The 22,500-nt window shown below is 41.9% G+C and overlaps 2 protein-coding genes across 2 annotated transcripts in view; one reads left to right on the top strand and one right to left on the bottom strand.

Moving 5' to 3' along the window:
- Positions 1 to 22,500, bottom strand: part of fancm (FA complementation group M) — a 72,496-nt gene that overhangs the window by 35,101 nt on the left and 14,895 nt on the right. The window contains 9 exon segments of the mRNA XM_052144960.1: positions 734 to 953; positions 1,108 to 1,168; positions 1,170 to 1,289; positions 1,291 to 1,310; positions 1,504 to 1,670; positions 5,360 to 5,452; positions 5,743 to 5,835; positions 5,913 to 6,045; positions 6,135 to 6,266. Of these exon segments, the coding sequence (XP_052000920.1) occupies positions 734 to 953; positions 1,108 to 1,168; positions 1,170 to 1,289; positions 1,291 to 1,310; positions 1,504 to 1,670; positions 5,360 to 5,452; positions 5,743 to 5,835; positions 5,913 to 6,045; positions 6,135 to 6,266 (1,039 nt within the window).
- The window catches only part of soul3 (heme-binding protein soul3), a 10,069-nt gene continuing 732 nt past the window's right edge, over positions 13,164 to 22,500 (top strand). Inside the window, 7 exon segments of the mRNA XM_052144959.1 lie at positions 13,164 to 13,535; positions 17,147 to 17,207; positions 17,209 to 17,239; positions 17,898 to 18,039; positions 18,162 to 18,316; positions 18,318 to 18,346; positions 21,580 to 22,500. The exon segment at positions 21,580 to 22,500 is cut by the window's right edge and continues 732 nt beyond it. Of these exon segments, the coding sequence (XP_052000919.1) occupies positions 13,343 to 13,535; positions 17,147 to 17,207; positions 17,209 to 17,239; positions 17,898 to 18,039; positions 18,162 to 18,316; positions 18,318 to 18,346; positions 21,580 to 21,751 (783 nt within the window). The 5' untranslated portion in view covers positions 13,164 to 13,342 and the 3' untranslated portion in view covers positions 21,752 to 22,500.

Genomic DNA, 22,500 nt, shown 5'->3' with positions numbered 1-22,500 from the left:
CGGTGGAGGCAGCGTCATGATTTGGGGCTCGTCATCATCGATGTAAAAATGAATTCCCAAGTTTATCAAGATATCTACAGGATAATGTCAGGGTGGCAGTGTGCCAGCTGAAGCTCAGTAGAAGTTGAGTGATGCAGCAGGACAATGACACTAAACATCGAAGTAAATCCACTACAGAATTACTTCAGAAAAAGAAAATCCACTTTTGGAGTGTCCCAGTCAGAGTCCAGAACCCAATAGAGATGCTGTGGAATGACCTCAAGAGAGACTCTACACATCCTAAGAATATGAGCTGAAGCAGTTCTGTGAGGAAGAATGATCCAATATTCCTTCTGAATGTTGTGCAGGTCGAATCCGCATCTACCGGAATGGTTTGATTGAGGTTATTGCTGCCAAACATAATCAGCCAGTTATTAAATCCAAGGGTACACTTACTTTTTCCACAGCACTGTGAATGTTTAATGGGACGTGTTCAATAAAGACATGAAATATTATAATTGTTTGTGTACTTGTGACTTTGATGAAGATGAAATCACATTTCATGACCAATTAATACAGAGAACCAGCTACTTTCAAAGGGTTCACATACTTTTTCTTGGCACTGTATACCAACCAAGAGCATTGCCATCGCAATTCACAAATGGCCATAACATCATCGTTTATGTGAATAATGCACATTTTCAATAATGCAATATCTCAGAAAATATGTTGTGCGTGATGCGGCAGCTCATACCTGTGATCTGCGGGTCGAGCGATGACCTCCGACTCTTTATGGAGGTGCGTGCGCTGTCTCTGTGTTCAAACTGACCGCAGCTGATGTGCATCTTGTGCAGTGTTGGTGTGATGCCGACGGGCAGCATGCGCACACTGTGAGGAAACATCTGGAAGCTGTGCTTGTTTCCCATGATGCTTTTGTTTATACTGCGCCGGTTACTCTGACTCTGATTATACGTCTGAGAGAGAGAAAGATGTTTTAATCAAACATTGCAAACAGGAGCAAAGTGATTAAATGATGACCGAATTTTCATTTTGAGCTGAACATTTCTTCTATTAGTTTTGCTGTTGTAGTTTTCATTCTGCAGTCAATGAAACTGAACGCTCTCTCACTCGTTCCTCGCGTCCTTCCGCTAGTATGATGACAATACGTCCGTGTAGCTGGCGCCCGTCCGCCCATACGCTGAACGAGCCGGATGGGATTCTTCTGAGCGTCAAAACACACGATGAGATCCACTTCACCGATATCCAGACCCTCTTCACCAACACACGTGGACACCAGAGTGTTAAACCCCCTCACGGAACCGACGCACAACCTACACACACATCAACAAACACAAGTATTATCAATCGTGGTGCCAATCGGCTTATGCTTAAACCGTGAAGACCGTACCCGATAAAGGAAAACGCTTAAATTTAAGGTTGTTAGCAGATTAAGCTTGTGCATGTTCACAGATATGAGCCAGTTGTTCATGATCATGGAATGAAACTGTCACTCGTGTGATTTACCTCCAGCTGCTCCTTCTGTGTGAATCCTCGAACCCCTTTCCCAGCCGACGCCTGACCCATAAAGGTCATGACCCTGACCAGTGGCTGATGACGGGTCAACATCTCGGCGATCTCTTGCACGCTCTCACGGAACGAAGAGAAGATCATCACGCGTGTACTCGCAACATCTGCGCCACTGCCTGAACCAATCAGAGGAGAGTACAGACACACTTCACAACTGAACCAGTAAACATCACACACTGAAGAACAGCACACAAACAGATGTGCAGAACCGTGCATATCTTTATAATCAGAACATTTCAAATATTCCTCAAATCATGTGTTTCACGTTCCTTATACAAACATGTCTTTGTCTTTTCAGTCATGAAACATCAAGAAACCCCCATTTATCAGGCATCATTCTATAATCTAACATCTTATTACCTTATATGAAATGGTTTGAATAATATGGAAGCCCATTTCCACCACACAGAAGAAATGTTGTGCTTTGGTAAATCAAAATTATGCATCATTATTTGAGATACATAATGAGTATCTCATAATTTATCTAATCATTTATTTATTTTTAGATTTTCTCCCCAATGTGTAACAGCCAATTCCCAATGCGCTGCGTGGTGGTGTAGTGACTCGCCTCAATCCGGGTGGTGGAGGACTAATCTCAGTTGCCTCCGCCTGAGACCGTCAATCCAGCGCATCTTATCACGTGACTCGTTGAGTGCGTTACCGTGGAGACGTAGTGCGTGTGGAGGCTTCACGCTATTCTCCGCGGCATCCACGCACAACTCACCACACACCCCACCGAGAGCGAGAACCACATTATAGTGACCACGAGGAGGTTACCCCATGTGACTCTACCCTCCCTAGAAACCGGCCCAATTTGGTTACCCCATGTGACTCTACCCTCCCTAGAAACCGGCCCAATTTGGTTACCCCATGTGACTCTACCCTCCCTAGCAACCGGCCCAATTTGGTTACCCCATGTGACTCTACCCTCCCTAGCAACTGGCCCAATTTGGTTACCCCATGTGACTCTACCCTCCCTAGCAACCGGCCCAATTTGGTTACCCCATGTGACTCTACCCTCCCTAGCAACCGGCCAATTTGGTTACCCCATGTGACTCTACCCTCCCTAGCAACCAAGCCAATTTGGTTACCCCATGTGACTCTACCCTCCCTAGCAACCGGGCCAATTTGGTTACCCCATGTGACTCTACCCTCCCTAGCAACCGGGCCAATTTGGTTACCCCATGTGACTCTACCCTCCCTAGCAACCAAGCCAATTTGGTTACCCCACGTGACTCTACCCTCCCTAGCAACCGGCCCAATTTGGTTACTCCATGTGATTCTACCCTCCCTAGCAACCGGCCCAATTTGGTTACCCCATGTGTCTCTACCCTCCCTAGCAACCGGCCCAATTTGGTTACCCCATGTGACTCTACCCTCCCTAGCAACCAAGCCAATTTGGTTACCCCATGTGACTCTACCCTCCCTAGCAACCGGGCCAATTTGGTTACCCCATGTGACTCTACCCTCCCTAGCAACCGGCCCAATTTGGTTACTCCACGTGACTCTACCCTCCCTAGCAACCGGGCCAATTTGGTTACCCCATGTGTCTCTACCCTCCCTAGCAACCGGCCCAATTTGGTTACCCCATGTGACTCTACCCTCCCTAGCAACCAAGCCAATTTGGTTACCCCATGTGACTCTACCCTCCCTAGCAACCGGGCCAATTTGGTTACCCCATGTGACTCTACCCTCCCTAGCAACCGGGCCAATTTGGTTACCCCATGTGTCTCTACCCTCCGTAGCAACCGGGCCAATTTGGTTACCCCATGTGACTCTACCCTCCCTAGCAACCGGGCCAATTTGGTTGCCCCATGTGTCTCTACCCTCCCTAGCAACCGGGCCAATTTGGTTACCCCATGTGTCTCTACCCTCCCTAGCAACCGGACAATTTGGTTGCTAAGGAGACCTGGCTGGAGTCACTCAGCACGCCCTGGATTCAAACTCATGACTCCAGGTGTGCTAGTCAGTGTCAGTACTCACTGAAACCTCCTCCACTGTATCTCATAATTGAAATTTTACTAAAGCACAATTTATGTGGCAGAAATGGGCTTTTATTATTTAGTTTTAAACATTTTTAGAACATTTATTTGAATGTCAGTTGCCTGATAAATTCTTGTCCCCTTCACCTGCTACAGCATTCAAATGACATTTACAGATATTTACGTGTTTATTTTTCACTCAGGTGAAGCATTAGTGCATGTCCTAACAAGTGTGCAAAAAAGCAACAATTAATTTAAAAAGAATGTTTTCCCTTGATTTCATGTCATTGGTGTTATCAATAACTATGTTTACATCCAAGGATTATTGGCAAAAAAAGTTTAAGCATCAAAATAAATCTGATGGAAACACAAATGTCGACATCATATTTTTCTGTTCAACTCAAGATCATAAACTCTTCATCGATACATCAAATGTCACGAAAAACTGGTTTGGAAACACTTTGTTGATAAAATTGGCATTAACGCAAAAATGTAGTGTCACATGACAGAGTCCCTCCCAATCGTTAGCCTGTGTTACCATGACGACAGTATTGAAAGCCCATTTATTGTATGTGATTATGGATTGATCTTTACGGCATATAGATCCGATCTGCACACGGGACACTAACAGGAGTATCAACACAGATATCTCGTGATCATGCATCGGTCATCAACAAGTACAAGGAGAACAAATGAATGAACACTGTTTGTGATTAATCACTGTAGACATCCGATTATTTATTAAAGTTTCTTTTCCACACCATTCACAATAATAGACGGCAGTCACTGAATTATCCCACAATACATAAAACATATCATTTCTGTCCACAAAGATGTTTTAAATTAAAAATAAATACACAATACAAGGAGAAAAGCATCAGTGCTTTAAAGTTAAATGTTTCTGGAGATATATGCGGGACATGATGCAGTTGTCATGGCGATGCTTTAGATTAGATGTTTAAAATATTGAATATCAGGAATGTATCATGTATGTAACACTGATATTACACGCATCAATGTTCCTTAAATATCTGTCACACATCATAAACACATCCATGATGATCCTGATACTGACACTGACAGTTTCTCCAATACTTACTCCAGCTTGTACAGGGTCATGACGATCCGCTTTTGGGTCGTAACCGATGGCAACCTGCAATAGGTGCAACATCAGGACCGATATCACAGAGCAACTGCTCCATATTGCAATTCCTCTTCTTCTGATTGCTTTTATTTGTTAATTAAAATGACAGTAACTGACTAATTTCAACGAACTATCTCAATAATCTCCCCATTTTCCCCAAAACTTCAGAGGAAAACAATAAGGGGCATCTGGGAGGTGAATTAGCGATAAACACATTTCTGTGTGGAAACGGCTTCAGGGCAGATTTATGTTGCAATAAACCAAAACTTATGCAACAAAGTGTTTTTTTAGTCATTTAAGTAATTCATGTAAATTTTTTCACATGGTTCATTTAAAGCGGTCATTGGTGTTTAATGTTCATGTGAAAGATTTGTTATGGACATAACGGTATGATTTACTGATTGTAGAACACTAACCCCGACTCGTATGTTTGTGAAGCCACTGACATCTTAGAAAATTCCTCCTTTAGGAGAAAGTGTCACTGATCTGATCATCACTGCTGGTCAAATAATCAAATGGAGAACAGTCAAGCTGTCCTTTATGTTTAAGATGAAAGTCTTGTTTTATGGGTGAACATCTGAACTGATTTGGAAATGTCAATATCTTCTCCACATCTTTTGTGAAGGCTCATGTGTGACCTCATGAACAGATCACATGTAATATTCACCTGCGCTCTCAGCCCATGATTTAAAGTGCTGTAAAACGACCTCGTCCAGTTTCTGTAGTTTCGGATGACTGTAGACGTGACGCTCTTCAGACTCTGCAAATGAAACGCATGATGTTTAGAGGGATTGTTCAGTCATAAAGGAAACATCATTTGCTCACTTTCATGTCTTTCCAAACCCGTATGTCTTTCATGGAACACAAAAGGAGATGTGTTTGGGTCGGTTCCTTCAGATGAGAGTCACGAGCACTACTCATCTGATACCTGCACTATTATGGGACTTTATGGAGCTTGACTGCCTCCGGTCACTATATGCTTTCACTGAATAACATTTTTGGGTTCAAGTCAGACGGGTTTGGTGGCATTCTGCATAAATGACACATCACCTCTGCTGGATGTGGTAAACATCGTCTCCATATCTCTGTAGAGATCCATGAAGACTGGACTCCTCTGAAGTTCATTCCTGACACGAGACGATTCTGAGAAAACAACGCTCAAATCAGCTCGTCTGAACACCACAGAAGCACCTGATGAATGTGTGTGTGTAGAAGAGCACCTTTAGGTCCAGAGATGATGTTCTGGAAGAAGAGGAAGAGCGATCGGAGGCCCATCTGCTGCAGTAACTCTAACCCATGATACAGACTGATGCAGAGGGCGAAATCCCCCTCGAGAGCCCCGTGCTGCCCCCCCTGCCAAACATCAGCACGTCAACATGTACAGCGGCGAGGCAATGACCCGTGATTCAGTGTGTGCAGATGATGCAGGTGCGGTACTGTACCATGATGTGTGGCGGTGGGTTTCGTCTGAACTGTTCTCGGGCCAGTATGATCTGGTACTTGGTAAGTGAGCGGAGGTCACGATGACTCAACAGCCTCATCTGGGTCAGACGAGATGTAAACTTCTCCAAAACCTACGAAGAAAAGCAGGACAGACAAAGAGGTTTCTTTCAGCCGCACAATAGACCTTCCACACAATGTGAGCCGCGCACAGGTGATTCAGAGCACAATAATAACTGTGGAAGCAGTTCTTTCTCCTGAGAGCCTCAAAACACAACAACCTTAAAACACTCATTATATGACAAAAACACTTCTGCGTCATATTCAATATTCACCACTGAGTGACTCAAATTCACTCAGGAATCGCTTTATTCTCACATCTTCTCCATATGACACAACACGAGCAACTTTACATACAAGACGAGCTTAAATGAACAAGGTTTAAACCGAGTTGCTGGTCATTTCTGACTCCAGTTACGATCCACGATCCAGTTAAATATTCGAGTTTAGGACTAAAAGTCACACAACAGGAATGTGGATGTGCTACTGGTCAATACAGTAGATGTATTAAGCCTGTCTGTACTAAATATACATCCGGTCCATCTTCATCCGGCTTATCCGAAGTCGGTCGGCGGGGCAGCAGCTCCAGCAGGGGGCCCCAAACTTCCCTATCCCGAGCCACATTAACCAGCTCTGACTGGGGGACCCCGAGGCGTTCCCAGGCCAATGTGGTGATGTAATCTCTCCACCTAATCCTGGGTCTTCCCCGAGGCCTCCTCCCAGCTGGACGTGCCGGAAACACCTCCCTAGGGAGGCGGCCAGGGGGCATCCTTACCAGATGCCCAAACCACCTCAACTGACTCCTTTCGACACAAAGGATCAGCGGCTCTACTCCGAGCTCCTCACGGATGACTGAGCTCCTCACCCTATCTCTAAGGGAGAAGCCCGCCACCCTTCTGAGGAAGCCCATTTCGGCCGCTTGTACTCGCGACCTAGTTCTTTTGGTCATGACCCAGCCTTCATGACCACAGGTGAGGGTAGGAACAAAAATTGACCGGTAGATCGAGAGCTTTGCCTTCCAGCTCTCTTTTCGTGCCAACGGTGCGATAGAGCGCAGTGCAATACGCCCCGCTGCCCCGATTCTCCGGCCAACCTCCCGCCCATTGTCCCTCACTCGTGAACAAGACCCGAGGTACTTGAACTCCTTCACTTGGGGCAAAACCTCATTCCCTACCCGAGTACACACTCCAACGGTTTCCTGCTGAGAACTAGATATACAGTGCCAAGAAAAAGTATGTGAACCCTTTGAAAGTAGCTGGTTCTCTGTATTAATTGGTCATGAAATGTGATTTTCATCTTCATCAAAGTCACAAGTACACAAACAATTATAATCTTTCATGTCTTTATTGAACACGTCCCATTAAACATTCACAGTGCTTTGGAAAAAGTAAGTGAACCCTTGGATTTAATAACTGGCTGATTATGTTTGACAGCAATAACCTCAATCAAGCCTTTCCGGTAGATCGCGATTCGACCTGCACAACGTTCAGAAGGAATATTGGATCATTCTTCCTCACAGAACTGCTTCAGCTCATATTCTTAGGATGTGTGGAGTCTCTCTTGAGGTCATTCCACAGCATCTCTATTGGGTTCTGGACTCTGACTGGGACACTCCAAAAGTGGATTTTCTTTTTCTGAAGTCATTCTGTAGTGGATTTACTTCGATGTTTAGTGTCATTGTCCTGCTGCATCACTCAACTTCTACTGAGCTTCAGCTGGCACACTGCCACCCTGACATTATCCTGTAGATATCTTGATAAACAAAGTCAAAGTATCTCTAACCCACACCTCCAATCTCATTTCATTAACTCCTGACTCCAATTAGCTTTTGTTGACATCATTAGGCTAGGGTTCACATACTTTTTAAACCTACACGGTGAATGTTTGAATGATATGTGCAGTGTGTAAAAGTACAATTCAATAATTTGCATGTTATTAGTTAAAACAGAGGAGTACAGATGTACACTGACTAAAATAAATTCTAAAATTAAATGAAGGAAAAGGGGTTTGAAATGCTGGATCTCTGCCCGACCACCCCCACCCGAGTTCACAAGATCACAATGGGAGAAAGGTGCCCTGAGCTGTTCCTGACAGGCTGCTCAGCCTTAAAGGCTTTATATGGTCAAGATTACATATGTTCATGATGCATTCTTACACTGGAACAGACATGAGATAATCATGATCAACAGTATAAGTACAGATGACACAGTATCGCCTCAGTGGTCTGGAGAAAAGTATTATACTGTATACAGCTTCAAAGTAATGTTTTAAATATTAAAATATGTGTACAAACACAGTATACACACACAGACAGCATACACACACAAACACAGTATACACACACAGACAGCATACACACACAAACACAGTATACACACACAGACAGCATACACACACAAACACAGTATACACACACAGACAGCATACACACACAAACACAGTATACACACACAGACAGCATACACACACAAACACAGTATACACACACAGACAGCATACACACACAAACACAGTATACACACACAGACAGCATACACACACAAACACAGTATCACACACACAGACAGCATACACACACAAACACAGTATACACACACAGACAGCATACACACACAAACACAGTATACACACACAGACAGCATACACACACAAACACAGTATACACACACAGACAGCATACACACACAAACACAGTATACACACACAGACAGCATACACACACAAACACAGTATACACACACAGACAGCATACACACACAAACACAGTATACACACACAGACAGCATACACACACAAACACAGTATACACACACAGACAGCATACACACACAAACACAGTATACACACACAGACAGCATACACACACAAACACAGTATACACACACAGACAGCATACACACACAAACACAGTATACACACACAGACAGCATACACACACAAACACAGTATACACACACAGACAGCATACACACACAAACACAGTATACACACACAGACAGTATACACACACAAACACAGTATACACACACAGACAGCATACACACACAAACACAGTATACACACACAGACAGCATACACACACAAACACAGTATACACACACAAACACAGTATACACACACAGACAGCATACACACACAGACACAGTATACACACACAGACAGTATACACACACAAACACAGTATACACACACAGACACAGTATACACACACAGACAGCATACACACACAGACACAGTATACACACACAGACAGCATACACACACAAACACAGTATACACACACAGACAGTATACACACACAAACACAGTATACACACACAGACAGCATACACACACAAACACAGTATACACACACAGACAGCATACACACACAAACACAGTATACACACACAGACAGCATACACACACAAACACAGTATACACACACAAACACAGTATACACACACAGACAGCATACACACACAAACACAGTATACACACACAGACAGTATACACACACAAACACAGTATACACACACAGACAGCATACACACACAAACACAGTATACACACACAAACACAGTATACACACACAGACAGCATACACACACAGACAGTATACACACACAGACAGCATACACACACAAACACAGTATACACACACAGACAGCATACACACACAAACACAGTATACACACACAGACAGCATACACACACAAACACAGTATACACACACAGACAGCATACACACACAAACACAGTATACACACACAAACACAGTATACACACACAGACAGCATACACACACAAACACAGTATACACACACAGACAGCATACACACACAAACACAGTATACACACACAAACACAGTATACACACACAAACACAGTATACACACACAAACACAGTATACACACACAAACACAGTATACACACACAGACAGCATACACACACAAACACAGTATACACACACAGACAGTATACACACACAAACACAGTATACACACACAGACAGTATACACACACAAACACAGTATACACACACAGACAGCATACACACACAAACACAGTATACACACACAGACAGCATACACACACAAACACAGTATACACACACAGACAGCATACACACACAAACACAGTATACACACACAGACAGCATACACACACAAACACAGTATACACACACAGACAGCATACACACACAAACACAGTATACACACACAGACAGCATACACACACAAACACAGTATACACACACAAACACAGTATACACACACAGACAGCATACACACACAGACAGCATACACACACAAACACAGTATACACACACAGACAGCATACACACACAAACACAGTATACACACACAGACAGCATACACACACAAACACAGTATACACACACAGACAGCATACACACACAAACACAGTATACACACACAAACACAGTATACACACACAAACACAGTATACACACACAGACAGTATACACACACAAACACAGTATACACACACAGACAGCATACACACACAAACACAGTATACACACACAAACACAGTATACACACACAGACAGCATACACACACAAACACAGTATACACACACAAACACAGTATACACACACAAACACAGTATACACACACAGACAGCATACACACACAAACACAGTATACACACACAGACAGCATACACACACAAACACAGTATACACACACAAACACAGTATACACACACAAACACAGTATACACACACAGACAGTATACACACACAAACACAGTATACACACACAGACAGCATACACACACAAACACAGTATACACACACAGACAGCATACACACACAAACACAGTATACACACACAGACAGCATACACACACAAACACAGTATACACACAAGCACAGTATACACACAAACACAGTATACACACACAGACAGTATACACACAAACACAGTATACACACACAGACAGCATACACACACAAACACAGTATACACACACAACACAGTATACACACACAGACAGCATACACACACAAACACAGTATACACACACAGACAGTATACACACACAAACACAGTATACACACACAGACAGTATACACACACAAACACAGTATACACACACAGACAGCATACACACACAAACACAGTATACACACACAGACAGCATACACACACAAACACAGTATACACACACAGACAGCATACACACACAAACACAGTATACACACACAGACAGCATACACACACAAACACAGTATACACACACAGACAGCATACACACACAAACACAGTATACACACACAGACAGCATACACACACAAACACAGTATACACACACAAACACAGTATACACACACAGACAGCATACACACACAAACACAGTATACACACACAGACAGTATACACACACAAACACAGCATACACACACAGACAGCATACACACACAAACACAGTATACACACACAGACAGTACACACACAAACACAGTATACACACACAGACAGTATACACACACAAACACAGCATACACACACAGACAGCATACACACACAAACACAGTATACACACACAGACAGCATACACACACAAACACAGTATACACACACAGACAGCATACACACACAAACACAGTATACACACACAAACACAGTATACACACACAAACACAGTATACACACACAGACAGTATACACACACAAACACAGTATACACACACAGACAGCATACACACACAAACACAGTATACACACACAAACACAGTATACACACACAGACAGCATACACACACAAACACAGTATACACACACAAACACAGTATACACACACAAACACAGTATATACACACACAGACAGCATACACACACAAACACAGTATATACACACACAGACAGCATACACACACAAACACAGTATACACACAGACACACTATACACACACAATACACACAGTATACACACACAAACACACACACACACAATCAAACACAGTACACACACACTCACACACACACACACAAACACAGTATACACACACAGACAGCATACACACACAAACACAGTATACACACACAGACAGCATACACACACAAACACAGTATACACACACAGACAGCATACACACACAAACACAGTATACACACACAGACAGCATACACACACAAACACAGTATACACACACAGACAGTATACACACACAAACACAGTATACACACACAGACAGCATACACACACAAACACAGTATATACACACACAGACAGCATACACACACAAACACAGTATACACACACAGACACACTATACACACACAATACACACAGTATACACACACAAACACACACACACACAATCAAACACAGTACACACACACTCACACACACACACACAAACACAGTATACACACATACACACACACTACACAATACACACACACAAACAAACACATACACACACACAAACAGAGTTGTGTGTTATTGTGGATAAATAGTATATTATTTATATTATAAACTGATATTTGGGCCTGTTTGATGATGATCAGCATCACAGCAGTGCTGGATTGATCATATAGAGATGTAAGCTCAATGGATAATGTACCTTATCGTACTCAATATTTTTGTGAACCGAGTACATAAAAAAAAAGAAAAAGTGTTAATTTATTTTTCACAATTTGGGCTGTTAATAAATAGTATATATCAGTTTATATGACATCAGAAACCTCTCTAGATCAGTCGAACACAATACAAATTATTTTATAAGTTTGTCAAATGCTTCAGACACTACAGGCGCTATCTGTGACTGTCAGATTAAAAATTAATTTTCTTAACTTTAAAAGGTGGAACCGTGTTATACTTGTACTAAAGATAGAAACATTAGAGTTATTAGAGACATTTATATGATTCTGTGAGAGGAGGGCGGAGCTTGTGCTGCCACGTGACCAAGACTCCACTTATAAACGTCACGACCGCATAAATTACACGTACACAGCGGCACACGACGATTAGCGTGAGATTAGCCGAAACTATCGGGTTTAAATGTTCTGCGCTGAGGTACACGAACAGCACAAATCCGTGTAAGAGTCGGTAAAGTGTGTGAGGGCCATGATTAGCGCGAGACGGCGGTTTTAAAGACGATCACAGAGTTTATTCGTCGAGATTGGTCGTTGTGATGGATCGCGGCGGGTGTCAGATGAGCGGCGGCGGCGGAGGGGAGATGATCACACTGGAGGATCTGGAGTCCGTGTCGGAGGAGCAGCTGTCGGACAGTCCTGAGGAGGAAGAGGAGGAGGAGGAGCAGCAGGACAGACTCCTGCGATACTGGAGAGACGTGGCGCGCGGACACCAGGTGGAGGTGCCCACAGGTCAGAAAACAACAACAACAACAACAACAACTCACTCCTTACTCTACATAAACAACACAGATGCGGTGCAACACACCAGTGACCCAGTTTACACACAGGCGGTGTCTCTAATCACTGTTAGTGCCCTACATAGTCAGCAGCATTTCTAGCCATCATATCAACCTCGCTGTAATAATTCTGTACATGAGTGTTTAAACAGCTGCAAAACACTGAAAATACAAAGCGGAAGTAGAAATAACGATATATAGTAGCACTTTATAATAAGGTTACATTAGTAAATGCGTTAGACATCATGAACTAACAATGAATAATATATGTTTTACAGTATTAAACTGTCATTTTAATAAATACAAATACAATTGTTCAGGGTTAATTCATGTTAGTTTAAAGTGCATTAACTAAATGATAAAATATGCAGCTTTTGTATTAATAAGTGTGCAAAATATTGATCATTTTAGTTCATTGTAACTGTTTTTAACTGTTAATAAAGGTCTATTGTTACAAATGCTTTATTACAAAAGGTTGTTACTATGTATCGGTAGTAGATAAAATAAGGTTCCATTAGTTGGCGTTTAGAGAAAATGTTAACTAATGTAGCGTTATTCTAAAAGTACTTACAATACATATTATCATCCTGTGTAATAAACATTTGTAACAATAGACTTTAACAGTAATAAATCCTCTCCGTTATCTGCGTGGCTCATTTTAGCACACAGTTTTATTCGAGTAAACAACATTACTAAAGAGGATTACAGCTTTAAGTTACAGTGATCAGCATTATTAACCGTAATATAGTTGTGCGGCATTATTCAGTGAGGAAAACACATGACTGATCTCACATGTAGTTATGAAGATATGAATATGCAAGACAGTGTCAGAACATATTTCTGAAAGTAAAACAATAACACAAAAGTGCAACACACACACACACACTGATCCTATAATGGATTTACATGAAGCTCAGCACAGTCATACATGTTATAATGAGAGTTTCACATGTACACATGGTTCAGAGGAGCTATGTGCAAAAGGCTGATAATGATTCACAAAACTCTTATTCTTTCCTATGAAGGGCAAAACACATTGAGGCTCTAAAATGAATAGCAATAACAACCCAATAATATCCAGAAACATTCATATGTTATAATGTTATAAGCCATCGGCAACAACGGGCATAGATATTAATAACCGATAATTCCAAAAAGCAACTATTGGCACCGATTAATTGGTAACCCGATATATCGGTACACCTGTAGTTGTGTGTGATTTCATTATCCTGTACGGATGTTTCCATGATTCACGTGTGCTGCAGGAGAAGCGGTTCTGACCCGATTCAGATTATCAGCAGCTGACAGGTCCAGTTCTGTTCAGATATGCATTTTTAAAGCATTAAAAGGAAATCATACATCCAGATTTCCTCATTTGATTTATGTGAAGTTAAACATGTAAACATGACCTCATAAGAGACATATATAAGGCTGCCCCGACCAAACATTTTCCTAGTCAGTCAGTTAATTTAAGCCATTAGTCTCGACTAGGCTTACGTTTATAATATTCATTTAATTACTTGAATATATATATATTTTGGGGGGCATCAGAAAATGAGTTGAGATCTGAGGATGATGTCATCAGTAATATTGCGAACACTGTTGTACATTACAGAGCAATACTGATAAATACACATTGAACAAGCGCACACATGAAAGGAGCCATGGCGGGAATGATTGTGAATGTGTCGGGAACAGCAGCAACAGACCGTCTGAACATTGTGAACATTGCTTGAAGAAACACTCTTTATTACATCCTTCAGTGCAGACGACAGAAAGCCGTATATATATATATGTGCTGATACAGAAGCGTGCAGACTCGTGGAACACACGCGTGTAAAGACACTTTCAAATGACCTCCGACATCTCAGATCACTTTATTTCCACAGAACGGTTTATTGTGAACGCAACTCTGCAGCCTGTACAATAATACAAACTATATACAATAACACCAAACATGAGTTCAGTGATTATTATCATCATTACAATTATTATTACAATTGTTTTTATGTCTTCAGGAATTTTCCAGCTGCATGTTTAGGCCAGATTCTTGCTGATGGTAAATGGAAACCGATTCACGTATAGATATATATCATATTTTAGCACTTATTTACATTTCTTGTTCCTTTCATTTGGAGTAAAAGTTTTTTGTTTTTTTAAATAATTTAATTTTCAATGTAAAATCACTAAAGCAAGAATATTCACTGATCCTGCCGATGTAATTGGATATTTTGCGAGATGCGTATGTATATAAACACACACACACACACAAGCTCTCGCATACAAACTCTCACATACACACACACACGCGCGCGCACACACAGACGCGCACAAAACACGCGCACACAGACACACGCGCGCACACACAGACACGTGCGCACAGACGCGCGCGCACAAACACACAAAACACACACACACACACGCGTGCACACAGGCGCACACACACACACACACACAAAACACACGCGCACAGACACACGCACGCACACACACAAAACACACGTGCACACACACAGACAGACACGCGCGCGTGCGCACACACACAGACGCGCGCACAGACGCGCACTCAGACACACACGCGCGCAAACTCACATACACACGCGCGCACGCACACAGACACACACGCGCACACAAACACGCGCGCACACAGACACGCGTACACACAGACAGACACACGCGCACTCTCGCATACACATGCGTACACTCAGACAGACACACACACAGTATATATATCGTGAAGGAGGAAACAAAATGAATTTATTCACACACCTGATGTAATTCCCATAAATACACGACCGGTAGAGAACGCACAGATGAAGCAGGTTCTGTCAGAGAGATGTTCACAACTGTTCCAAAAGTTAAATAACACACACTTTAACTGCACAGTTTCATTTGAATTATTGTTAAAATAAGTTCAAAGTTTGAAATCAAGGTGTCTTGCTTTATTGTGTAAGTTTAACCCTAAACATGTTTACCGAAAATTACCCCTTTAGTACCACCTAACGTCCAATCAGCGGTAACACCGGTGTTCATCAGTTTCCTGTGGACATTTATTTATTATCATTTATTTTTGTGACCAACCGACCAATCAAAACTTGCTTTCGACTATCAGGGCCAGCCCTAGAAATATGACAATACGTTGTGAAAGCCCCAAGAGAGATAATGAATCAGTCCTAATTATGTGTGTTTGTGCAGTCTGGGCGGTGTTGAGATTGAACACTCACACAGTATCAACACAAACACTCAAATGTTTCACTAAACTAGAGATTAATATCATACATTGATATTTACACCAGTGTGTGACAGACGGAGAGCTCGGTCACGTGTGTGATTAGTGTAGTGCACTAGAGTTAGCTGTCTGCACTCATTAGTGTCCTGCAGGGTGGATGTGCTGGCAACGGGCACAGGGCGGGTAAAGCTCTGCCAAACGTCTCTGAAGATCACATCACAGATTTAAAGTCATTGAGGGCAGCAGGTACAACGGAGCAGACATAAGCGTCTCTGTGTACAGTGTCATAACTCACACCTGCGACTGTTATCATGAATCTCTTTCTCTGTTTTCAGACATGGCAGAACCGATCCAGCAGATCACCTCTAATAATGACGGCACACACATGCGCGAGGCGTCCGTTCACGCTCATCACACGCAAGGAGAAGGTACAAAAACATGTGAAAATCACACACACACTGTTAGATGTATTGAAATGCATTCGAGTCATAATTGAATATATTAATATGAGCTCAAATCATTAGATTTAATCATTTCATGCTGAAGTATGGAACTTGAGAGCCACTAGCGCCACCAAACAGGATTGCAAAAATACACTTTTCAAAACAGCTTTCTCACGAAGCCCCTGAAGAGGACAGGGTTAGTTTTGAGTTCCCTCATGACTATTTTCTCTCTTGAGACGGGTCAGCTCAAAACAAACAGTTTCCAGAAAATGATCCAAGAATGACTGAAAGGATTTCTCTGCATATGAAACCGGGATAGAAGTATTCCAACACATACTTTACAGTTACATATTTCAGCTTTCACGCAGCATTATTATAATGAATTACTGAAATGATATATGCTAACATTATTGTGAAATCCAAAAATGATACACATTTCATTAATGCAATAGTTATTATTACAATGCATCAAATATAAAACTAACCATTAATGTATATGTACTTGTATATTTCAGAATTAAATGAGGATTATGGTCAGTAGTTTATTCCTCCACTGAAGCTAAACAGCACTAAAACTACAAGAGACAAAGAGACTGTTGATTCAGAAGTGTGTGTGTGTGTGTGTGTGTGTGTGTGTGTGTAGTGTGGTGAGGTGTTGTATGAGAAGCGGCACTATGAGAAGGCGCACTGGGCGTGTATCACCATTCATGAGGACACGTATGAACAGAGCATCTGCTACGGCTTCATGAAGATCATGAGATATATCTGTCAACAGAACACTGCAGGTGTCACACTCTCATATTGACACGATATTATAACTATAACAACAGACGCTCATTGCCTTCATAAACAATCAGAAATACACACTTCTGATCTCACAGGTTTAGTTTCTCTCTCTTATCTGCAGGGAGTTATCTGGGCATGACGATCCCCATCGTGACGGTGGTGGGTACAGATGAGATGCACACAACACTGTCCCGAGCGGTCACTGTAGCGTATTACCTGCCCATTCCACACCAGAGCGACCCGCCAGCGCCGCACGACTCCGAGATCGCCATCGAAAGCAGTGGCCGCTACTGTCGTCTACACCAGGTGTGTTCTGATAAACCTGGTCGTTTATATAAATAAATGATTTATAGTAGTTTATAGTCGATTCAGACACTTTAGAGCTTAAAAACACACAGTGCCGTTTTGCTTCTAAACGCTCTGGTACACTCACCCCGTAGACCTCCAGTGTAAGAGTAAGTGTTTGTTTATACTCTGAGTGACGCATCTAAATTATTGTCTGTCTGTGGTAACCTTAAAGGGATTCTCATCATTTACTCAGATGTGTGACTTACTTTCTTCTGCAGAACACAAATGAAGATGTTTAGAAGAATATTTCATCTCTGTAGGTCCATACAATGCAAGTGAATGGTTATCAGAACTTTGAAGCTCAAAAAGCACATAAAGGCAGCATAAAAGTAATCCATAAGACCCCTGTGTTTTTAATCCATGTCTTCAGAAGTGATATGAGAGGTGTGGGTTTAAGTTGCATAAAGAGTGCATCAGTAGACTAATTTCACGATGCTTCTGTGCAGCATAAATAATCAAAATAATAAAAAATTGCAATTGGCTGTGATAAAAGATAAACATGGTCTGTGTGCACTTTGGAATGGGTGACGGGCTGTTCTGTGCACGCATGTTTTTACCGCTGTTAGAGCAGATCACATGAATAATGAAAGAAATAAAGTGTTCAGACACTGGGGCAGTTCCAAACTTTAGAAACCGCTACAAATGATTAAACAAATCTACACAGGCTGCACAGTACAGCAGAAATGAGTGACAGCAGCGCTTCAGAGGCAGAGCACTTTCAGTGTCAAAATAAAAGCTCCAGGGAAGTAAATAGGAAAGAAATGTATGACCTTTAAATAAAACCAATCTAATCCTCTACATGTTGGTAAATAATGCTTTAGTTAAGCTACAATGTGTCATTGTATAGAAATATAAAAGTGTACATCAATGATTAGATCTCATTCTCCCTCGTGTTCATTTAGAGCAAAACTGTTGGGAAACATGTCTTTTTCATTTTTATTTAATGTCTTTACAATATTGAATGTATTTGGCTACAGTGGCCGTTCAGCTTAAAATGATGGTTCCTCTGATACATTTTTTATTTATTTTTTAAATCACTTTTGAGCCATTTCAGAGAACATACATAATTATGAGATATATATCGAACGTCGTTAATAGGCTGAAAAATATCGAGATGTAATTTCAAAATATAACTCCTTATTCATCAGCACATCTGGTCACACGCAGTCTCTAGGCAATAACACTTGCTAAGCGTATGAGAAGAGCACTAGATGGCGCTATAGGAAGTGTAAAACAGTGATTGCGAAGGAGACTGCTGATGTCAACATTTACAGTGAAAAAGGAGTTTTATTTTGGTCTGTTCTCACCCAAAACCGATTGGATTACTTCTGAAGACATGGATTATACCATTGGAGTCCTTTGGATTACGCTTTGTACTGCCTTTATGTGCTTTTTGGAGCTTCTAGCTATGGACCTACATAGCAGAGATATTCTTCTAAACATCTTCATTTGTGTTCTGCAGTAGATGGCATGAGGGTGAGTAAATGATGACAGAATTTTCATTTCTGGTGTACTGTCACTTTAACATGGTTATACAGTGAGGAAAATAAGTATTTGAACACCCTGCTATTTTGCAAGTTCTCCCACTTGGAAATCATGGAGGGGTCTGAAATTGTCATCGTAGGTGCATGTCCACTGTGAGAGACATAATCTAAAAAAAAAAAATCCAGAAATCACAATGTATGATTTTTTAACTATTTATTTGTATGATACAGCTGCAAATAAGTATTTGAACACCTGAGAAAATCAATGTTAATATTTGGTACAGTAGCCTTTGTTTGCAATTACAGAGGTCAAACGCTTCCTGTAGTTTTTCACCAGGTTTGCACACACTGCAGGAGGGATTTTGGCCCACTCCTCCACACAGATCTTCTCTAGATCAGTCAGGTTTCTGGGCTGTCAGCTGAGAAACACGGAGTTTGAGCTCCCTCCAAAGATTCTCTATTGGGTTTAGGTCTGGAGACTGGCTAGGCCACGCCAGAACCTTGATATGCTTCTTACAGAGCCACTCCTTGGTTATCCTGGCTGTGTGCTTCGGGTCATTGTCATGTTGGAAGACCCAGCCTCGACCCATCTTCAATGCTCTAACTGAGGGAAGGAGGTTGTGCCCCAAAATCTCGCAATACATGGCCCCGGTCATCCTCTCCTTAATACAGTGCAGTCGCCCTGTCCCATGTGCAGAAAAACACCCCCAAAGCATGATGCTACCACCCCCATGCTTCACAGTAGGGATGGTGTTCTTGGGATGGTACTCATCCTTCTTCTTCCTCCAAACACGGTTAGTGGAATTATGACCAAAAAGTTCTATTTTGGTCTCATCTGACCACATGACTTTCTCCCATGACTCCTCTGGATCACCCAAATGGTCATTGGCAAACTTAAGACGGGCCTTGACATGTGCTGGTTTAAGCAGGGGAACCTTCCGTGCCATGCATGATTTCAAACCATGACGTCTTGGTGTATTACCAACAGTAACCTTGGAAACGGTGGTCCCAGCTCTTTTCAGGTCATTGACCAGCTCCTCCCGTGTAGTTCTGGGCTGATTTCTCACCTTTCTTAGGATCATTGAGACCCCACGAGGTGAGATCTTGCATGGAGCCCCAGTCCGAGGGAGATTGACAGTCATGTTTAGCTTCTTCCATTTTCTAATGATTGCTCCAACAGTGGACCTTTTTTCACCAAGCTGCTTGGCAATTTCCCCGTAGCCCTTTCCAGCCTTCTGGAGGTGTACAATTTTGTCTCTAGTGTCTTTGGACAGCTCTTTGGTCTTGGTCATGTTAGTAGTTGGATTCTTACTGATTGTATGGGGTGGACAGGTGTCTTTATGCAGCTAACAACCTCAAACAGGTGCATCTAATTTAGGATAATAAATGGAGTGGAGGTGGACATTTTAAAGGCAGACTAACAGGTCTTTGAGGGTCAGAATTCTAGCTGATAGACAGGTGTTCAAATACTTATTTGCAGCTGTATTATACAAATAAATAGTTAAAAAATCATACATTGTGATTTCTGGATTTTGTTTTTTAGATTATGTCTCTCACAGTGGACATGCACCTACGATGACAATTTCAGACCCCTCCATGATTTCCAAGTGGGAGAACTTGCAAAATAGCAGGGTGTTCAAATACTTATTTTCCTCACTGTAACTGAGGACGTTCCTTTAAAAAGCATCGTCGTGTTTGTGATTTCAGGGCGTTCACTGGCACTACTAACGAGCTGTCGATCATTCGTGAGGTCCACAGTCTGGCGGAGGTTCTAGATTCACCATCCGTCTGCGTCAACGACTCCTTCATCGTGGCTGGATACACAAACCCGGCGGCGGCCAATCGACAGAACGAGATCTGGTTCCTGGAGAGACTGTGAGCTGCTGATCCTACAGACCCCCCCTGTCACATCACACAATAAAACAGCCGAGATCTTCACATGACCTTTGACCCACTGTTCAGCACTGTTGTGATAGTGCTGAGGTTAGAGGCGGTTTAGAGATCAGACTGCTTTAATGTTTAGTAGCCTTTGTTCACACTGCACATAAATCCGTTTGCTCAGACAGTGAGCTGTATCAGTTGCCATGGTAACTAAAGGACTTCAGCATTAGGATGGAAAACATACATCATCTCGCCGTACTAGCGTCAAAGGCATTAATGTATGAACCAGGGTTCCCACGGTCATTAATATAACTCTGCACTAATACTGCAACTCTTAAAACACTTGAGCACTGAAACTTCCTCTGAATGTAAATCTGAATGAACACTCTCAATGTAAAATGCAGAGAAGACAGAAACATCTGGTAATATTGCCATTAAAGTCGCAAAATCTATCCAAAAAAAAGAAGTCCTTGTTTCCAGACATCACAAACTACTATTCATTGCTCATAAAGAGCGGGAACCCGAACGAACACCCACGCTAGCGTCTGAAACCGCTCACTTGTTCACTCGTTCACTACATAGTGAACACCACGTGTGTGTAAACGAGTGAATTCAGACACAGCTGTAGACACTAATGTGCATTACGTTATTAAACAATAAATATGTATCATATTTATTGATTAAATACATGGATTTGTTCATTATTAAAAAGCTCAAATGTGACCGATATGATGAAAAATGAATGAA

This window comes from Xyrauchen texanus, chromosome 16 (genome assembly GCF_025860055.1).
Source record: "Xyrauchen texanus isolate HMW12.3.18 chromosome 16, RBS_HiC_50CHRs, whole genome shotgun sequence".
NCBI classification, from domain to species: Eukaryota; Metazoa; Chordata; class Actinopteri; order Cypriniformes; family Catostomidae; genus Xyrauchen; species Xyrauchen texanus.
The sequence above is the reverse complement of the archived record's forward strand: the minus strand, read 5'-3'. Positions and strand labels throughout refer to the sequence as shown.